This window comes from Trachypithecus francoisi, unplaced genomic scaffold (assembly GCF_009764315.1).
Source record: "Trachypithecus francoisi isolate TF-2019V2 unplaced genomic scaffold, Tfra_2.0 Lachesis_group12, whole genome shotgun sequence".
NCBI lineage: Eukaryota > Metazoa > Chordata > Mammalia > Primates > Cercopithecidae > Trachypithecus > Trachypithecus francoisi.
The window spans coordinates 107,287,867-107,306,514 of record NW_022681457.1 but is presented as its reverse complement, the minus strand read 5'-3'; the positions used below and the strand labels follow the sequence as shown (position 1 = coordinate 107,306,514).

The 18,648-nt window shown below is 53.2% G+C and overlaps 1 protein-coding gene across 13 annotated transcripts in view; it reads left to right on the top strand.

Moving 5' to 3' along the window:
- Positions 1-18,648, top strand: part of ARHGEF10L (Rho guanine nucleotide exchange factor 10 like) — a 185,791-nt gene that overhangs the window by 133,643 nt on the left and 33,500 nt on the right. For all 13 annotated transcript variants that reach the window (XM_033228101.1, XM_033228097.1, XM_033228103.1 and 10 more), the window contains 4 exons: positions 876-997; positions 6,933-7,019; positions 8,127-8,350; positions 11,408-11,562. In XM_033228101.1, coding sequence (XP_033083992.1) covers positions 876-997; positions 6,933-7,019; positions 8,127-8,350; positions 11,408-11,562 — 588 coding nt within the window. The remainder of the gene's footprint in view (positions 1-875; positions 998-6,932; positions 7,020-8,126; positions 8,351-11,407; positions 11,563-18,648) is intronic.

Below are 18,648 nucleotides of genomic sequence, written 5' to 3'. Positions count from 1 at the left end.
ACAGATGATTTCAGATCGTTATGAAGGCTGTGAGGAAAGTAAGACAGGCTCTTTAGAGTGATTCCTGAGAGAAGGAGCCACTGTAGTCAGAGTGGTCAGGGAGGACTTCTCAGAGGAGGGGACGTGTGAGCAGAGCCCCAAGCCGTGTAAAGGAGCCTCCACAGAGGACGAGGTTTAGCAGATGCTCTTTAGCACGGTGATCTCTCGTGGTGAGTCCGGGGTCTGGGATCAGGTTAGGCATGTGTACTTGTAACAGGACCCTGGGAGCTTTGAGGCGCAGCTAGGGTGGGCGAACTGGAGGCAGGTGGCTTCCTAATTTCAGGATAGTCTTGAAGGAAGCAGGAGTGTAATTCTCCCGCATTTCCATCACCACCACGGTCGAGTGTGAGTGCCGCAATGGCAGCCTCCTGTCCTCTGATCATTCTTGGTCTATTTCCTACTCTGCAGCAGAAATTCTAGGCAACAGGGGTGTGTACTCTGTTCAGCATCTTAATTTTTTTTTTGAAACCCTTTCACGTCTATTATTTCATTTGGTTCTCACAACAACCACAAGACGAAGGCATTTCTAGCATTCCTATTTTCTAGGCAAAGAAATCGAGGCTCAGAGAGTTGGGGTGACTTGCACAGGGTTGTTCAGCAGTAGGATGGTCAAGCTGGGACCTTAAGTTTTTCAGCTCCCTGCCTGAGACCCTGGTTACGGCATCACTCCTGAGGCTGGATTTCATCTCAGTCCGGCAGGAGTAGGGTGGGGAGTGACTGGATGGGGCCAGGCTTCTGGGGCCTGCAGTGGCTCCCTGGGGCTTGGAGGGCTCCTCATGGCCTGGTTGGTCCTTGGACTCTGACCAGCTCTACCCACCTCCTTCCTCTTGCTGTAGGGGAGGAGAACCAGCCAGGCTGGCTATGCCCGGATGAGGACAAGAAGAGCAAAGCCCCGTTCTGGTGCCCGATCCTGGCCTGCTGCATCCCTGCCTTCTCCTCCCGGGCACTCAGCCTGCAGGTGAGTGGAGCGGATCTTGCTGAGCCGACCTCGAAGGTGGCTGTGGCTTCCCCTCGCCTGGGAGAACCAGAGTTTCCAGGGAGCGCCCACAGCAGGGAAGGCTCAGGTTCCAGCTGCGGCTTCTAAATTCTTACTGACAGACTTGGTCGAGACTTTTTGTTGCTTCGGGAATCAGCTTTCCCACCAAAAAAATGGAGGTGAATGACCACTGTGGGTCAAGTGAATGGAAAATTCCATTATTTTGAGATAATAAACAGCAATGATCTTATCTGTTGATGGCATGGCTGCAGATCATGCCGAAGCGGCTGTGCCAGCCCCTGTGGGTTGGGTGCTTTGTGGTCCGCCAGGCGGGAGCTGGCTTTGGTGCAGGGATTGCCCTCATTGTGGGATGCTCCCTGATGTGCCGTCAGGCCTCCCGTGTATTGAGCACTTGCTCTACACCCTGGTTCTTTCCTGCCATTCTCTTATTTTAATATCTGTAAGAACCTTGCGAGTAGATGTTTCTCTATCCATTTCACAGATAAAGAAACTAAGGCTAAGACAGGTGCTATGATTTTCCAAAAAAGACACAGCGAGTAAGAATTTGAACCATGCCCTACCTGATCACAACACCTAGTGTCTTAACCATGAGGATGTTCAGCCCCTACGGGTTACCTGCCCTTATACCCTGTCCTAGCTCCCCCTCCATCTGGAGCGACTACTGCCTCCCCTTTCCCAGGGAGATGAGGTCATCTCAGCTGCAGGGATAGGAGCACCAGCTGGAGACCCAGGCCCAGCTTGGTGAGCTCCAAGAGACGTGCCGATTGGGCTGTAGACTGGGGATCTAAACAGCTGAAAGAACAAATCCTTGAGATGTGAGTTCATTTGTTCACTTGTCCATTCTGCATGTAATTTTTTGAGCACCTATTTTGTGCTAGACCCTGGGAATACAATAGTGACTAAGACTTACAAGGTCCCAACCCTTATGTAGCTTTGAATCCTAGCGGGGAGAGAGAGGCAAAAACCCAGCGAACCAAAGGAAATAGAAAAGAGTGAGGTGCATAACAAAGACATCGGGGCCACAATAGATACATGGGTAAGTTGAGGTTCAGATATAGCCACTTGGAGGAGGTGGCGTTTAAACTGAGACCTGAATGGCAAGAAGGATTCAGCCCAGGGATGGGAACGATATTGCCAGTAGACAAACTCACACAGAGGGTGCAGCAGGAACAGTGGGGGAAGCCAGGTGAGGCAGGAGGAGAGAGGGTGGGCCCTGAGGTCAGCTGGTGGGTGAGCTGGACCACACCAGCCTTACAGGCTGGGTCAGCTTTGGATTTCGTTCTCAGAACAGTGAAAAGCCTTGGAAACAGATGTTTCCCAAGCTGGGGACTAGTACGATTTGATTTATAATTTGCATTTTTTGGATCCTTCTGGCCAGTGTGTGAGAGTGAATTGCAGATAAGAGTGGATACCGGGACTGGGCGTGGTGGCTCATGCCTGTAATCCCAGCACTTTGGGAGGCTGAGGTGGGAGGGTCACTTGAGTCCAGGGGTTTGAGACCAGCCTGGGCAACATAGTAAGACCCCCATCTCTACCAAATAAAAATAAAAAAAATTAGCCAGGTGTGGTGGCGCGAGCCTATAGTCCTAGTGGCTTGGGAGGCTGAGGTGGGAGGATCGCTTGAGCCCAGGAGGTTGAGGCTGCAGTAAGCTGTGATTGCACCCCTGCACTCCAGCCTGGGGGACAGAGGGAGACCCTGTCTCAAATAAATAAGTAAATAATACAAAAGGAATGGATGTCGGCTGGGTGGGGTGGCTCACGTCTGTAATCCCAGCATTTTGGGAGGCCAAGGCAGGTGGATCACTTGAGGTCAGGAGTTCGAGACCAGCCTGGCAAACATGGTGAAACCTTGTCTCTACCAAAAATACAAAAATTAGCTGAGCTTGGTGGTGCACACCTGTAGTCCTAGCTACTGGAGAGGCTGAGGTGGAAAAATCACTTGAACCCGGGAGGCAGAGGTTGCAGTGAGCCAAAATCGTGCCACTGCATTCCATCCTGGGTGACACAGTGAGACCTTGTCTCAAAAAAAAAAGAATGGATATAGAGGGAGCAGCTCAGAGCTCAGCTCAGGGTCCTACTGAGACGTGACAAGACTTGATGTGGGCGGAGGCCAGGGCTGTGACTGGAGTAAGGCATCCTTGCCTCAGGCACAAAATTTCAGCAGATGTCAAAAATCTCAATAATTAAAATAAATACTATTTTAATGCAGTGCTTAAATATAATAAAATCAGCAAATTTCTGTTGTGGTTTGGTCGCTCTTTTTGTCTCTTGATACACAAAGGGCCAGGATTAGGGTGAGGCGAGTGAGCCAGGGTTGCACAAGTGTAGGGTGAAGTTTTGTCTGTATTTAAACTTTTAAATAATTATTCATTGTGGATTTTTTGCATTAATATTGATTTTTTAAAAGTTGCCTTACTCTCTCTCTCTCTATATATTTTTTGTGACTGCGTTTTTGGTGCCCTTTTAAATTTTGTACCCCAACTAGGTGCCCTGTCTATCACCCTAGCCCCAGCCCTGGTGGAGGCCTTGGGCAAGGGAGGTGGGAACATGTTGGAGATGTGTTGGGGTGGGACTGGCTTAACTGGTGATAGATGGGGTATGCCAGATTGGGGGTTACCTGTGGGCCCCGGGGCCTTGGGCTGGAGACAGCGACTATGGAGTGGGGAGTATCAGGGCCCACTGTGCCTGCGGTCAGCTTGGCCTTAGTGCATCCCTGCAGAAGGCTGGCCCTGGGTGACTTTTATGGTGGGCATTGGATTCTCCTGTATCCCTCAGGGCCTTGGGTCTCTTGAGAGCACAGGATGCAGGCTGAGCCCTGACAGATCAGACCCCAGTGGTGGAGTCACAGACTGGCCACTGCCTCCAAGGCCTCCCCAAAAGAAACCCCCATCCAGGTGGGGAGCCTCTGCCACCTCAAACCTGGGGAACCAGGGCCCACGAATCTCCTCAGTGCGAGCTCTTGGGGCCCAGGAATATGTAGGCCAGAAGCCTCCTCAGTCCTGCTGGCCCCAGTTCACTGTCTCCTGAGGAGCGCCAGGGCTAGTGGAGGGAGGCGAGTGACTCTCTGTGGTAAGGGGCCTGTGGAGCTCCCAGAAGCCAGAGCAGAGCCTGTCTGGCCACACTTGCTAGGCCTCAAATTGCCATCCCACTCTGCCCACACCCTACCCCACCCCCCGCCAGTCCAGACACATGTGCCCCATCAGCTGTGTGCAGGCAGCCTGATGAATTAGGGCCTTGGAGTACCAAGGCCCTGTCCAATTACTGCAGAAACAGATGTGAGTGTGTGAACTGCTGCCCAGGCCCTCTTCCAGCACACCACGTTTCCAGGTGGTCCTGGGGCAGGGGTGACTCCAGCTCTGGCTGGCCTCATGGCAACCAGTGGCCGGGACTATTTGTCTAGGGAGGGCTTGGGCTGGGCAGAGGGCGTTGCTGGCTACAGTGTAGACAGGGTCAGCACTCTTGTACCAGTGGACGAGGGTGTGTTGGGCTCTTTCCTTCAAGGGACCAGGGTGTTGGGGCGGGAGGCAGGAGTAGGTCTCTTGTCTGTGCTGACAGTGGCCGCTGCCCACACTGGGCCACACCAAGGCCTTCTGACTCAAGGGAGTCGGCCGGGGGCGTGACAGAGCATCAGCAGGGGCCACCTGCCTTGGATTGAGTCCCAACAGTGTGACATCAGGAATGCTGCCTCAGCTCATGGTATCTTAAACTGGGGTGGTCACAGCACCTCCCTGACTGGGTCACCATGAGGATTAAAGGATACAATTTGGGTCAGGTGCTTAGCCAGTTGCATGGGGTGCGCTCAGGGCTCAAGAAATGGAAGCAAACACCTGAGGACACCTTGGTCCCCAGGAAGGAAAGGACACCGGAGTCTGTTCTGTGGCATTTCTGAAGGCCTGACTACTGGGGTGTTGAAGGTTCTCCTTGGACCCCTGGCTCCATCCAAGGGGGAATGTTCTCCCTGGAGGGGCAGCAGGTGGGCAGGGAGGGTTCAGCACAAACCCGTTTCCTTGACTGTCAGTCTCAGAGCCTGCCCGGGGACAGGGCCTTGGGGATGGTGCCGGGGGTGCTGCCTGCTCTGAGATGCTTTAAAACTCAAGCATCTTGGGAGCCCAGACCCACAGGGAGTCTGTGGCCAGGCTTGCTTAGGCCAAAGCTCACCAGCCCATTGGGCTGTGTCTTGACCTTCACCGACCTCAGCCAGAACTGCTGTTGGCCGTGTACCCTGTCTGCTGCTCATCCGTGATAGCTCCACCCTCATAGCCTTGCTCCGATGATGAAATGAGCTAAGGTGTGTGAAGTGCTAGAATATCCCACGGGAGGCCCTTGGTAAGCCTTAGCAGCTGTGGGGTAACTGGGTACCTGGCCCTGGGCCGGGTACTTTATGCTTTCCCTCTCCAGTCCCCACGGCCATCCCGAGAGATTTCAGGGTCTCTGCTCTGTAGGTGAGGACCTGATTTGTTCAGTACCATCCAGATGGTAACCACTGAGCTGGGGCTGGAGCCAGGTTGGCTGTACCTGAAGCTGCTTCCCTTCACAGCCTCGTGCTCCCCTCTTCTCTTCTGCATAGGGTACCTTGACTTCCCAGCTTCCTGGCACAGGCAGGACATTTAGGGCCAGGGCCTTGCCCGTGAAGGAGCCATTTGAGTTTTTCCCACCGTCTTCAACCTGGCTCTGTTGACTCAGCTGACATCAGGGCCCACTGGAGTTGCCATGGAAATGCCCGAGCAGGGGCTGCTGTGGCCTCCTCTCCACCAAGGGAGCAGAGAGAGCATCAGCCCAGCAGAAAGGGCATGCACCCTCAGCTAGATGCAGCCACCAGGAAGCAGAGAAGATGGAGCCCAGAGGCCAGGCTTAGTGAAGCCCCCTGCTCTGAATGTGGGGACCCATGTTTTCAGCAGGCAGAACTGGGGCCCCAGAGTGCCGAGGCCTCTGGCGTGCAGCCAGGCTTCTGGAGTAAAATTCAACCAGAATAGAAAGAGACCTGAACCAGGAGTAGAAGGTTTGAATTCTAGCCCTGACTCTGCCACTAATATGCTGTGTGACCTTGAGCCAGGCACACCTCCCTCTGACCTTCAAGTTGGCATCTGCTAAATGAGGAGGCTGGATGAGGTGACCTCTTAGGACTCTCGCCCATGGCCATTAGAAATTTTGTTAGAATATTCTAACAATGCGTCCAGGGACGGCTGGGGCCTTCAGCACCAGCAGAGGGCAGCAGCTCCCTGGAAAAGAGCCCAGTGGTCGGCTGCATCCTCCCTCCAGCCAAGAGCTGTCTCCCCTCTGTCTTCTCTTTCAGTATGGCCCATGAGTGGGTCAGGCCATTTCCTAGAATTGCTGTCCTGGCCAGAGAGAGGGACTGGCCAGGTCTAGCTCAGGAAACAGGCCTCAGAGAAAGCCCACCCAACACGGGGTCTGGGGCAGCTGATTCAGGGGGAGCAGGCGGAAGGTGGTTACTGGTGATAGCGGCGACAGGCTGAGCCCTGGTTTCTGTGCATGGCCCTCACAAGCTGCCCAGCCCTGCCACTCACCTCCCCTGTGGTCTAGGGCAGTCACCTGCCCTCTGTGACCCTCATTTCCCTGTCTGTAAAATAAGGAGGGGTGGGCATTAGTGGCTTTCAAGAAACCGTATCTGGAAGCTGCTCAGTTTCAGAGACCCTGGGCTGATACAGAGCCTCCTGCAGGCCTCTTCTAGCCGGGAGGTGCTAGGATAGGAAGAACAAATGTGAGCGTGTAGGAACTGCCTGGAGAAGCAGGCACTTGTGAAGCATGTTGCTTTCCTGGTCCCCACCCACAGGGATTCTAATCCAGGGAGAGTTGGATGGGCCTCAGGAATCTGCCAAATATTGGCATCTGGGCACCTTAACGATTAACCTCACATGTACCATTTCTGTTTCTGCAGCTTGGGGCCCTGGTCCACAGTCCTGTCAACTGTCCCCTGCTGGGCTTCTCAGCGGTCAGCACCTCCCTTCCACAGGGCTACCTCTGGGTGAGTCACCCCCCTGCCCAGCTGGGCATTCTGGCCTCAGGATAGGAGTAGGAAGAACAGTACCTGGGAGGGGGTGCTGGAGACAGCAGCTGCCTGCCTCATCTCATGCAGCTTCATCCAGCAAGGTCTTCCTGGGAACCTCTGGTGCCAGGCACTGTATATGGAGTTGGGAGGTGCAACCTCATCTGGGGCAACAGAAAACCAGGGAGCTAATAAGAGAATGTGCCTTTTGCAAATGGTGACAGGGCTGAGAAGTAAGTGAAAGGGGGAGCTGTGCAGAGGGCCTGGGTCTCAGGATCTTCGCCCCTGGAGTCAGGAGGCAAGACTGGCTAGTGCCCTACTCATGCAGACATTCCAGCCCACCTTTCTATCCTTGGGCTTCCTGGCAAAGCCTCCCTTGATTCAAGTGAGGTACTCTCCACCATGTTCCTTGTGCTGCAAATTGTGTGCTCTCTTTGCTGCTCCCCATCTGAGAGTGATTTGTTCCTCATCGTTCCCCCATGATCTAGCACATGGTATATCCATCCATCCATCATCCATCCATCTATCCACCCACCTATCCATCTATCCATCTACCCACCCACCTACCTATCAATTTATCCATCCAACAAGAATATATATTTAATCCATCCATTTATTTATCTGTCCATCCATCCATCCACCCACCCATCCATTCATTCACCTATACAGCCTTCCATCTATCTGTCTATCATCTGTCCACCCATCCATCCATCCAACAAGAATATACTGAGTATGTGTCTATCATATGCTAGACACAGAGGTAAAACAATGGTCAACACAGAGAAGGGCATTTTAAAGGGATGGAGTAGATGTTTACTTTATATTTGTTGAAATGCACCCTGCAGAGGAGGAAATAGAAAGCTGACTGAGTATTTAGCCCACCTTAGCTCCTTACCTGATTTCCTGTGGGCCCTGAAGCTAACTTGTTGCCATGGCAGCTGGGGGTAAATGACTTTTGTGACCGCAGGAGCATGTGGGCATGAGAAGGGATGTGTCTCTCAAAGGATGGGGTCCTTGGGAAAGCAGGTCCTCCTCTGCTCCCTCTTGTGGTTCCCACCTAATGGCCTCTTTGGGTCTCTGCTCCAGGTCGGGGGTGGACAGGAAGGCGCAGGGGGCCAGGTGGAAATCTTTTCCTTGAACCGGCCCTCGCCCCGCACCGTCAAGTCCTTCCCACTGGCAGCCCCTGTGCTCTGCATGGAGTACATCCCGGAATTGGAGGAGGAGGCGGAGAGCAGAGATGAGAGCCGGACAGCTGCTGACCCCTCAGCCACAGTACATCCAACCATCTGCCTCGGGCTCCAGGATGGCAGGTGAGAGGCCCAGAAGGAGGGGTGAGAGCAGCCTCTGCAGGGCTGGGCACTGGGTGGGGGCTGTTCCTGTAGCTTTCTGGATCTGCCTGTTGCCTGCCAACATTCTCTGCCCCTGCTCTCCAGGAAGGTAGGCACCAGAGCTGCCCAGTGTGGGAGCCAGTGTCGGGAGCTGCCTGCAGTGCAGTTGCCTGGCTCCTCCCAGGAAGCATGGCTGGTGGAGGTGGATGCTGGCTCTGCTGTCAGCCAGACCTGGGTTTGAATTTCAGCTCACCCACTTCCTTGCTCTGGGTCCTGGGCACTCATTTAACCTCTCTGAACCTCAGTTTCTCATCTGTGAAGTGGGGACCAGAATCCCCCCATGCAGGGCTGCCGTGAGAGCCCACCGAGACACAGCCACATGAGGCCTTCAGTTCACTTAGCTGTCATTGAATGTTCACTATATGTGGCCCCCATTCCCCTTGCTGCGCAGGGTGAGGGTTCCAGGGTGTTTCCAGGTCAAGAGGTTACTACTGGCAGAGGGGGCTGCCCTGTGTAAGACATCTGGGGCTTTGTGAGTCAGCAGCACCCTGACTCGAAGCAAGGAGGCTCAGAGCAAGCTGTGGCCTGCGCAGGATGGGTAGACCACCTCCTGTAGCGGAAAGGGAGAGGGAATGTTCATCCCGTGCACAGGGCGGTACAGGTGAGGATCAGTGAAGATCTGAGGTGGGCCGCGCCCCGGGGAGTCTAGGGCCTGGCACTGCTCTGTCCTGTCCTCCCTGCGTCTCTGTGCGCTCCACCCCTCCTAGAGAGCAGGAGATGAGATGAGAGCATGTTTCCTGAGCACCTACTGTGTGCTGCTTAGAGGTAAGCCTCATAGCCACTCCTCTGTAACACAGAGGTTGTTCCCTCCCCTTTCCCACACAAGGAAACGGAGTAAGGAGCAAAAGCCAAGGTTACTGAAGTCAACTGGGAGCCACTCTAAGCTCCGCACAGTCCAGGCTTGGCCTACAGCCAAGGGCCCAGCCAGGGCCTGGACCTAGGAGGGGCCTTCCAGACCTTTCTTTTTACCCCCCAGAGAAACCACATGTTCATTAAATAATCTCCCTCCATTCTCCTGCTCCCCACCCCCACCCCAGAAACCACTAATCTACTTTCTGTCTCTATGGGTTTGTCTCCTCAGGACACTGTATAAATGGACTCACACACTATGTATGTTCCATGTAAATGGCTCATACTCCATGTACATTTCATGTAAATGGACTCACACTACATATGTTTCAAGTGAATGACTCACGTGCTATGTACATTTCATGTGAATGGACTCACACTGTGCAAGTTTCATGTGAGTGACACACTGTACATTTCATGTGAATGACTCACACGCTATGTACATTTCATGTGATTGCCGCACACTATGTACATTTCATGTGAATGACTCATATGCTATGTACATTTCATGTGAATGACACTGTGTACATTTCATGTGAATGACTCACGTGCTATGTACATTTCATGTGAATGACACACTGTACATTTCATGTGAATAACTCACTACATTTCATGTGAATGACTTGCACACTAGTACATTTCATGTGAATGGACTCACACTATGTATGCTTCATGTGATTGCCACACACTGTGTACATTTCATGTGAATGACACACACTGTGTATGTTTCATGTGAATGACTCACATGCTATGTACATTTCGTGTGAATGACTCATGCACTATGTACATTTCATGTGAATGGACTCACACTATGCATGTTTCATGTGAGTGACACACTGCATTTCATGTGAATGACTCACGCTATGTACATTTTATGTGAATGACTCACAGTAGGTACATTTCATACGCATGGACTCACTATGTATGCTTCATGTGATTGCCACATACTGTGTACATTTCATGTGAATGACACACACTGTGTATGTTTCATGTGAATGACTCACATGCTATGTACATTTCGTGTGAATGACTCATGCACTATGTACATTTCATGTGAATGGACTCACACTATGCATGTTTCATGTGAGTGACACACTGCATTTCATGTGAATGACTCACGCTATGTACATTTTATGTGAATGACTCACAGTAGGTACATTTCATACGCATGGACTCACTATGTATGCTTCATGTGACTGCCACATACTGTGTACATTTCATGTGAATGACTTACATGCTATGTACATTTCATGTGAATGACTCATGCGCTATGTACATTTCGTGTTAATGACACACACTGTGTGCGTTTCATGTGAATGACTCATATACTATGTACATTTCATGTGAATGACTTGCACACTAGTACATTTCATGTGAATGGACTCATACTATGTATGTTTCGTGTGATTGTCACACACTATGTACATTTCATGTGAACGACACTGTACATTTCATGTGAATGACTCACATGCTATGTATGTTTCATGTTAATGACACACTGTACGTTTCATGTGAATGACTCACGTTATGTACATTTCATGTGAATGACTTGCATACTAGTATATTTCATGTGAATGGGCTCACACTATGTGTGTTTCATGTGAATGACTCACACGCTATGTATGTTTCATGTAAATGGACTCAGACGCTATGTGGCCTTTCCTGTCTGCTTCTGTTAGCATCACGCCTACAAGATCCTTCTGTGTAGCATGTGTCAGTACTTTGTTCCTTTTATGGTGGTGAAGTAGGCATCGTTGCCCCATTTTACAGAGAGAACTGAGGCTTAGCAGTCCAGGGTCTGTCAGACTGGAAAGTGGCACGTCTGGATTCGAACTCAGGTCCATGTGACTCTGAAAATAGCTCTCTCAGCACCTTTACTGTGCTGCCTCTGGAGCCTCCCTGAGTCCTCTTCATGACAGAGGTCAGGGAGGGTACCATTCCAGAAAACCATGGAAAAGTGAGCTCCCGCATGGTGGAGCTATGGCCTGGCCACACAGCAGAAAGGCGTGGCTTAGAGGAAGCAGGTCCCTGGGGCCCTCTCCCTAGGAGGGCATGGGGGCAGTGAGCAGGTGGGAGTGCTCAGTGTGTCACTCAGACTGCTCAGCCTGCTTCTCCGACCTCTCCCTGCAGCATCCTGCTCTATGGCAGTGTGGACACTGGCACCCAGTGCCTGGCGACCTGCAGGAGCCCAGGTCTGCAGCCTGTGCTCTGCCTGCGACACAGCCCCTTCCACCTGGTCGCTGGCCTGCAGGATGGGACCCTCGCTGCCTACCCTCGGACCAGCGGTGAGGACTGGGGGGAATGCAGGAAGGGGGGCAGTCCTGGATGCCAGCTGGGTGCCAGATTCTCTACCAAGAGAGGATACAGGAGGCTGGGCAGGGATGAATTGGGAAATCTTAGTGCTGAGGGCATTGGGAGATCCCTGAGCCCCACTGGGGATCAATGGGTGGTCCCCCATACGTGAATACTTGCTGGAATAGGGTGCTCACTACCATGTGGGCAGTGAAACCTGTTGGCAGGAGACTCTAGCGGATAAAAGAGGTACTCGTAGGTCGGAGGGACCTGGGTTCCCGTTCAGGCTTTGCCCGATGACAGCTGTACCCTTGCTGCATGGTCTCCCTTCTTTGGTGCCTGGGGCTGTTCATGAGAATAAGGGCAGCGCCCACTGCTCATGGGTCCTGGAGGGTTAGACAACTCCATGAGGGCAAAGCACAGGGCCAGGCCCAGGGTGCACTCAGTGGAGTCAAATATTTCTGTCTGGGTTGTTTTATTGAGCCATCCCTAGCACAGGTTACGATGTCAGGAGCGCAGGAGGGCCATGTTTGGGCTGCTGTGCTCCAGGGCAGGGGTAAAGTACTTAATGCATGCATGTTATCTTAATTCTCACGCACCCCTTGAGAATTTCCTTTGCTTTACTGAGATGATGCTGACTGGGGCCTTCTCCCCAGCCATGTGGAGTGCTGTGGTCCCCATCCCCTGGGCTCGTTCAGCCCCGATGTGATGAAGGGGACTGAGCGGAGAGTGTAGCCAGCCCCCAGTCCCCTAGAAGGGGCAGAGGAGCCTGAAGGCCCATGGCGTCTCTTCTCCCCTGCCTTTTCCGCCAGCCAGGCTGTGATTGCTGCGTCATCACAGCCTGTTGCAGGGTTATAAACGGATATTTGTACTGAGCTAATTTTTTTTTTTTTTTTGCCACTTGGCACTGTGTTGGTATTTTTAATTAGCTTTTGATAAGGCATTTATAGTTTTTAATTAAAGGGGGAAGAAGGAGGGAAAAACCCTTCTCACCGTCAGACCGAGTGTGCGTGTGAATGTAAATACGGGCTCAGATCTGCAGAGACTCATGAGGAGTTCTAGAGGGACCACTCCCGACCGGCTCCCACAGAACGCTGTGAGCCCGGCCTGTGCCGCCCTGGCGCCCTGGTCCCCAGCTTGGGTCGCCATTGGCCTGTTCCCTCTTACTGCTCGATTCGCCAGTTTGGACACCTGGGTTGGAAGGAGGTGAGGCTGCCCTGACAAGGACCACAAACGGCAGATATGTAGAGTCGCGTATCCTAGAGGCTGGAACCCAGGGGTCCATGTTTGGATGGGTCATGTGCCCTCAGTAGGCGCTAGGGAAGGGCCTTGCTCCCAGCTGCTTCAGGTGTTTCCTTGCCTATGGCTACAGAACTTCAACTTGCGCGTGATGTTCTCCCTGGCTGTGTGTCGGTGTGCAAATTTCCCTTTTTTATGAGGACACAGATAATATTGGATTAGGGACCTGTTGCTCTCTAGTATGAACTCATCTTAACTAATTACATCTGCAGTGACCTTACTTCCCAAGGAGGTCACATTCCGAGGTACTGGGTGCTGGGACCTTAACATACAGATGAGGGGGCACAGTTCACCCCAAAACAGGGGCCTTGGGGTCTACCCATTGGCTTCTAGCCTGGGGTTGGAGCCTGTTAGTTTGTCAGGACCAAAAGGGCCACTGGGGACCATTGAACCCCACACCTTCATTTTCTGGATGGGAGCAGACTGTCCAGAGCCCCCTGACTGAGCTGAACCTGCACCCAGTACCCTGCCTCCCAGACTAGAGCTCTCTGCAGACGTGAGGGGCCTTTGGCTTGTCCAGGTAGAGTGGAGGCCATGAGGCCTGAAGGCTGAGATGTTCTACCAGCTTTCCTGCCTTGCAAACATGTGTACACCAAATGCTTACCAAGCACGTACTATATGCCATGGACACAGTGGCAAGCAAAATGGACAGACTGCCTGCCCTCATGGAGCTTACAGTCTATAGAGGGAGAGAGAATCGGTTAGTAAACAAGCAGAAGTATAAGATTATACATGGTGCCGAGGGCTCCTACGGGAAGGAATGAGTGTTGTGTGAGAGCCTCACTACCCAAGTATGGGGCGGGGTGTGCCACAAAGGTCTCCCTGAGGAGGGGGGATCCTGAGGCTAAGATCTTAAGAAGTCAGGCAAGTGGAGAGTTGGGATGGTGTTCTCAGCAGCGGGAACGGTACATGCAAAGGCCCGAAGGCAGGAGAATGCTTGATCTGGTGGGGGAAGCCGGAGAGGAGGTTGTTTTGCTGGACAACTAGAAGATGAAGTGGCACTAGGCATGAGCCAGGGGCAGATAGAGCTGTTTGTGAGGGCCTCCAACTTGTCTCAGTGTGTCAGGGAGTAGAGAGGCATGTTAGAGGTGGCTGAGCACTGGGCTCCCTCTGGCTGGTAGACAGGAGGGGAGGCAGGTTGGCTGGCTGAGAGGCTGAGGCAGCCACCTGGACAGGTGAATTTGGTGGTCATGCTCTCTCTGGGTGTCCAGTTTGGCTGTGGCCAAGAGGCCCCTGAGACAGGGCTTGCCTTACCTGGTATCCCCACCCGTACCCGGTGTTATCTTTCAGAGGTGGCCCAGGCAGGCAGCTGGGTTCTCAGGACCTGCTACACCGTATGGGGTGGGTGGGATTCGCCTCCATCACCTTCTACCTGGATTACATGCAGCCGGGTCTGGAATCATCCGCCTGGTCCGTGAGCAGCTGTGGGACTGGCATCAGCTTGGCCCTCATCCAGATTCACTGAGGCCTTGGATAACCCTCAGATACCCCCACCCATCCCAGCAGCAGAGCCAGGGCTTGGAACTGCACCTGCATCAACCTGGCAGGCTCTGTATCAACCTCAGAACCCACTGTGGTGGCCCTGGTGGTGTGGAGGGTCCAGGGATTGTGAAAATCTAGACCCCTCATCTTCATCCAGACGCAGGTACTCCATGAAGTATTTGCTGGTGTTTGAAGTCACATGGTTACTGTCCTGCCAGGTTAGGCTGAGACCAAGACTGGCATTCCTGCTAAAACTGGCATTCCTGGCCATGCTTTGGCTTATTGGAGAAGGACAGGACCAGACACAAATAGGTGTGTAGGACAGAACCTACAGAACCAGTAGCTGAGAGTTGACTGTCCAGACTCCAGGGTGACCAGGCCACGTGCAGGAATGGACTGGCAGAGCTGGAGCAGCCTCAGAGTCCCACCTGCAGCTGAGAAATGGGGAAACTGAGGTGAGAGCAGTATGGCCATGGCAGTCACTCTGCTGCCCTCAGGAGCATCTGCTTGTTCTCATTCATTGTATCGCTCATTCATTTGCTCAATAAGCCAGTGCCCCTGAGGTGTCAGGCACACAGCAGGGTGCTGGGGCCCGGAGCTGAGCCAGGTGGCCACTGTCCTTGCCTGTGTGCTACCCAGGCTCTCCTGTGATACAGGGGCATTGCCAGGCCTTGGGTGGGGATGCTGGAGTATCCCTGGTTGGGCACTGGTGCCGTGGTTTGCAGTCCCCCCTTGAGGGGGTACATAGCATAATGGGTAAGGGATGGGCTGGGCATCAGGCTGCTGGGATTGAGTCCCCACTGCGAGAGGTTGGGCCTTTGCTTTGCCCCTCTAATCCTCAGTGTCCTCGCCCATGAAATGGGGGTGTGGGCAGCCCCACTTCATAGAATGGCTGTAAAGGGTAGACACGGCAATTCCCACGAATGCCACGACAGAGCCTGGAGGATCGGCGCCTCCCACGCGTCCCTTTATCACAGTCATCATCATCACAGTCACTATTTACTGTCGCCTGGCAGGGGCTGCCCTTTGGGCCCCTCTCAGCTGTGATGACTCACTCTGGGACCTGCTTTCTGGCTCCAGCCCGATCTTGACCCCTGAGGGAGACCCGGGGGCTTTCTCTGCTGAGGGCTGGGGGAGGAGGGATGCCAGTCTCCTGAAGCTGCCTTTGCTGAGACAGGACCTTCATCTCCCTTGTGCTGGCCGCGAGAGCTGGTGCCCGGCCCAGATGAATGAGCTGTCATGCAGGGGCAGGTGTGTGCGTGTGGGCCTGTGTTCCAGAACATGTGTGTGCGTACCCACAGCCACTGGAGGGGAAGATGAGGAAGGGTGGAAAGTGCGGGCTGCCATCAGGCAGGGGCGGCTCTCACCAGAGCTCACAGCAACTGGGTTTGTGATCTCAGAATCATGGTGTGTGAGAGCTGGAAAGAATCTCAGAGGACCAAGTTTTGTCCTCATGGTACAGATGGGAAAACTGAGTCCTAGCAAGGGGAAGTCTCTTGTTCAGGATCCCACCATGGGCCCTCTAATCAGGGACTCCTGTCCAGTGTCCTTTATGAGCTTTTTTTTTTTTTTTTTTTGAGACAGAGTCTTACTCTGTCGTCCAGGCTAGAGCGCAGTGGTGTTCCACTGCAACCTCTGCCTCCCAGGTTCAAGCAATTCTCCTGCCTCAGCCTCCCAAGTAGCTGGGATTACAGGCGCCCGCCACCACGCCCAGCTAATTTTTTTATTTTTAGTAGAGACAGGGTCTCGCCATGTTGGCCAGGCTGGTCTTGAACTCCCAGCCTCAGGTGATCCACCCACCTCGGCCTCCCGAAGTGTTGGGATTACAGGTGTGAGCCACTGTACCCGGCCTTTGTGAGCTTTTTGATCTAACAGTATTAGCATTATTAAATTTCATCACAGTTCATCATTCTGCCCTGGAGTCAGGACTTCTTAGAGGATTTCTGGAGACTCCCCGCAAATGCAGGAACAGCGTTCATGTAGTCCTCAGGGTTTGACCCTAGCTCCTACCCTACCTAGGCTGCCACAACGAGGCTGTGTTCCAGGGGAGTGGATGCAAGGGCTCCGGTGGCTATCGCTGCTGGATAGAGCCTCCCTTTCCAGTTTTGGGAGGTGTTTCCTCACCATCCCTAGCTGCTTTGTCCCTGGGAGGGGTCCCAGCCCCCATCTCAGCCATAGCAGCCTAATGAGACGCCGGCTTCCAGCCACGAACACTACTCACCTCTGGCCACTGGGGGGTGCTCAAAGCCTTGCATTTTCTTGGCTCTAGCCCTGGTGGAGGCCTGGCCGCCTTCAGGTCACTCACCCCTCCTGGACACCAGGCCCAGCTGCACAGCCCTTCAGAAACCTGAGAGGGCAGTGTGGTTGGAGAAGCAAGCCAGGCCCAGAGTCAGACAGAGCCAAGTTCAAAACCCATTGTGCAAGGTCTTAGCTCCACAGGTCACTGCTGTCACGTTGGTTAAGTGGATTCAACACTTGCTTCCACACACTGTTGTGTTGTGGCAAATGACATCAAACAGTAAGAGCCACGAGCATAGACTCCTTTGTAGCTGAGTGAATTGGGGTAGTTATTTAAACTCACTGTATCTCAGTTGTCTCTGTTATGAACAGGGATAATAATAGTATCTACCACACAGGCTTGGTGGGAGTTAAGGAAGTAATTCAAGGAGGGAGGGCCTGGTGTGCGGATACAGAATGCTATGTAAGAACTGCTGTCAAGGCCCCTGACTGTGTGCCCAGATAAATATTCTTGCATATTTTATTGACTCCCTGCAACATCCGGAGAAGTGCAGGTGTGGTTATCATGCCCAGTGTGCAGATGAGGGAAACTGAGGTCCAGAGAGGCGAAGCCCCCTGTCCAAGTTCACACAGAAGCTCTGGGGCTGAGGACTGCCCTGCTCTGACTGCTTCCCTTGTGCTCACGCTGGCTGGCTGGGCAGAGCGCTCTGTGTGCCTGGAAGTCGAGGGGAGTCCTTGTTCCCCTGCCTCTTAGCTGAGCTTGGAGTCTGCCCATTTTAAGTAGGGCGTGAGGGCAGAAGGGGAACCTGTTTTATAGATGGGAAAGAGGAGGGGAGGGAGGGAAAACTGGGACCAGGCAAAGCATGGGATAGGACAGGGAAGGACGGGGAGGGGGTGGGAATCTAGTTTGGCTCTTCTGACCACACCCCAGCAGTGGCTTCCATCACGTACCCTGGGGCCCTTCCAGCTTTGGAGACAGCTGTGCCCCATCGTGCCACCAAGCAGCTGGCTCAGAGGGGAAGGGTCTACCTGTGATGGGCTGCTCTGTATCAGGGACCCAGCGGAGGGCAGGTGAGGTAGCAGGGCATTGGCAAGCTCACAGCTAGCTGTGTCCTGTCTCTCAGTCCCCTGTCACTGCTGCCTATCTCTCCAGAGTGTGCCATGGCCCAGGCTGCTCCAGGCTGGGCCCCAGCTTCCCCTTCAACTCCCTTTACCTACCTGGCACCCTGACAAGACAGGGCAGCCACTAGGGTTCTGTGTGGCATCAGGTGTGACTTCTGAGAAAAAAACAATCTAGGCACACATCGCTTGGTTGCCAGAGAAAATGGTTCTTGGGTGAGCTCGGCATCCCGGGGGAGGGGAGGACCTGGCTTGGGCCAGACTCCTAGGTCTGTTTGGTTTTCAGGGATGACAGACGAGATTTATTGTCTCTCAGAACATCCTCTGGATCAGGCACGGTGGCTCATGCCTGTAATCCCAGAACTTTGGGAGGCCGAGGCAGGTGGATCACTTGAGGTCAGGATTTCGAGACCAGCCTGGCCAACATGGCGAAACCCTGTGTCTACTTTAAATTAACCGGGCATGGTGGTAGGCACCTATAATCTCAGTTACTTCGGAGGCTGAGGCAAGAGAATCGCCGGAATCCGGGGAGGCAGAGCGTGCAGTGAGCCAAGATTGTGCCACTGCAATCCAGCCTGGAAGACAGAGCAAGACTCTGTCTCAAAGAAAAAAGAAACGAACAAACAAAAAACACCCTCTACCTCACCTGGTGGCAGTGGTGTTTCTGGAGGAGGAAGAAATCTTGGTAAATTTGACAGAAGTGCCTTGGAGTCGGCCAAAAGATTCATGAGAAATCAAGATTCAGTCTGGATAAGCTATAGCATCGGAAAAGTCTTCAGAGACAATCTTGTCAACTCCTCACCCTATTTTACACATGGGGAAACTGAGGCCTCTTGAAGGGTAGAGATGTGCTCAAGGTCCTTAGCAAGTTAGTCGTAGCAGAACCAGGGCTAGACCCCAAGTCTCCCGACTCTGGGTCCAGGACACTTTCCACCATATCA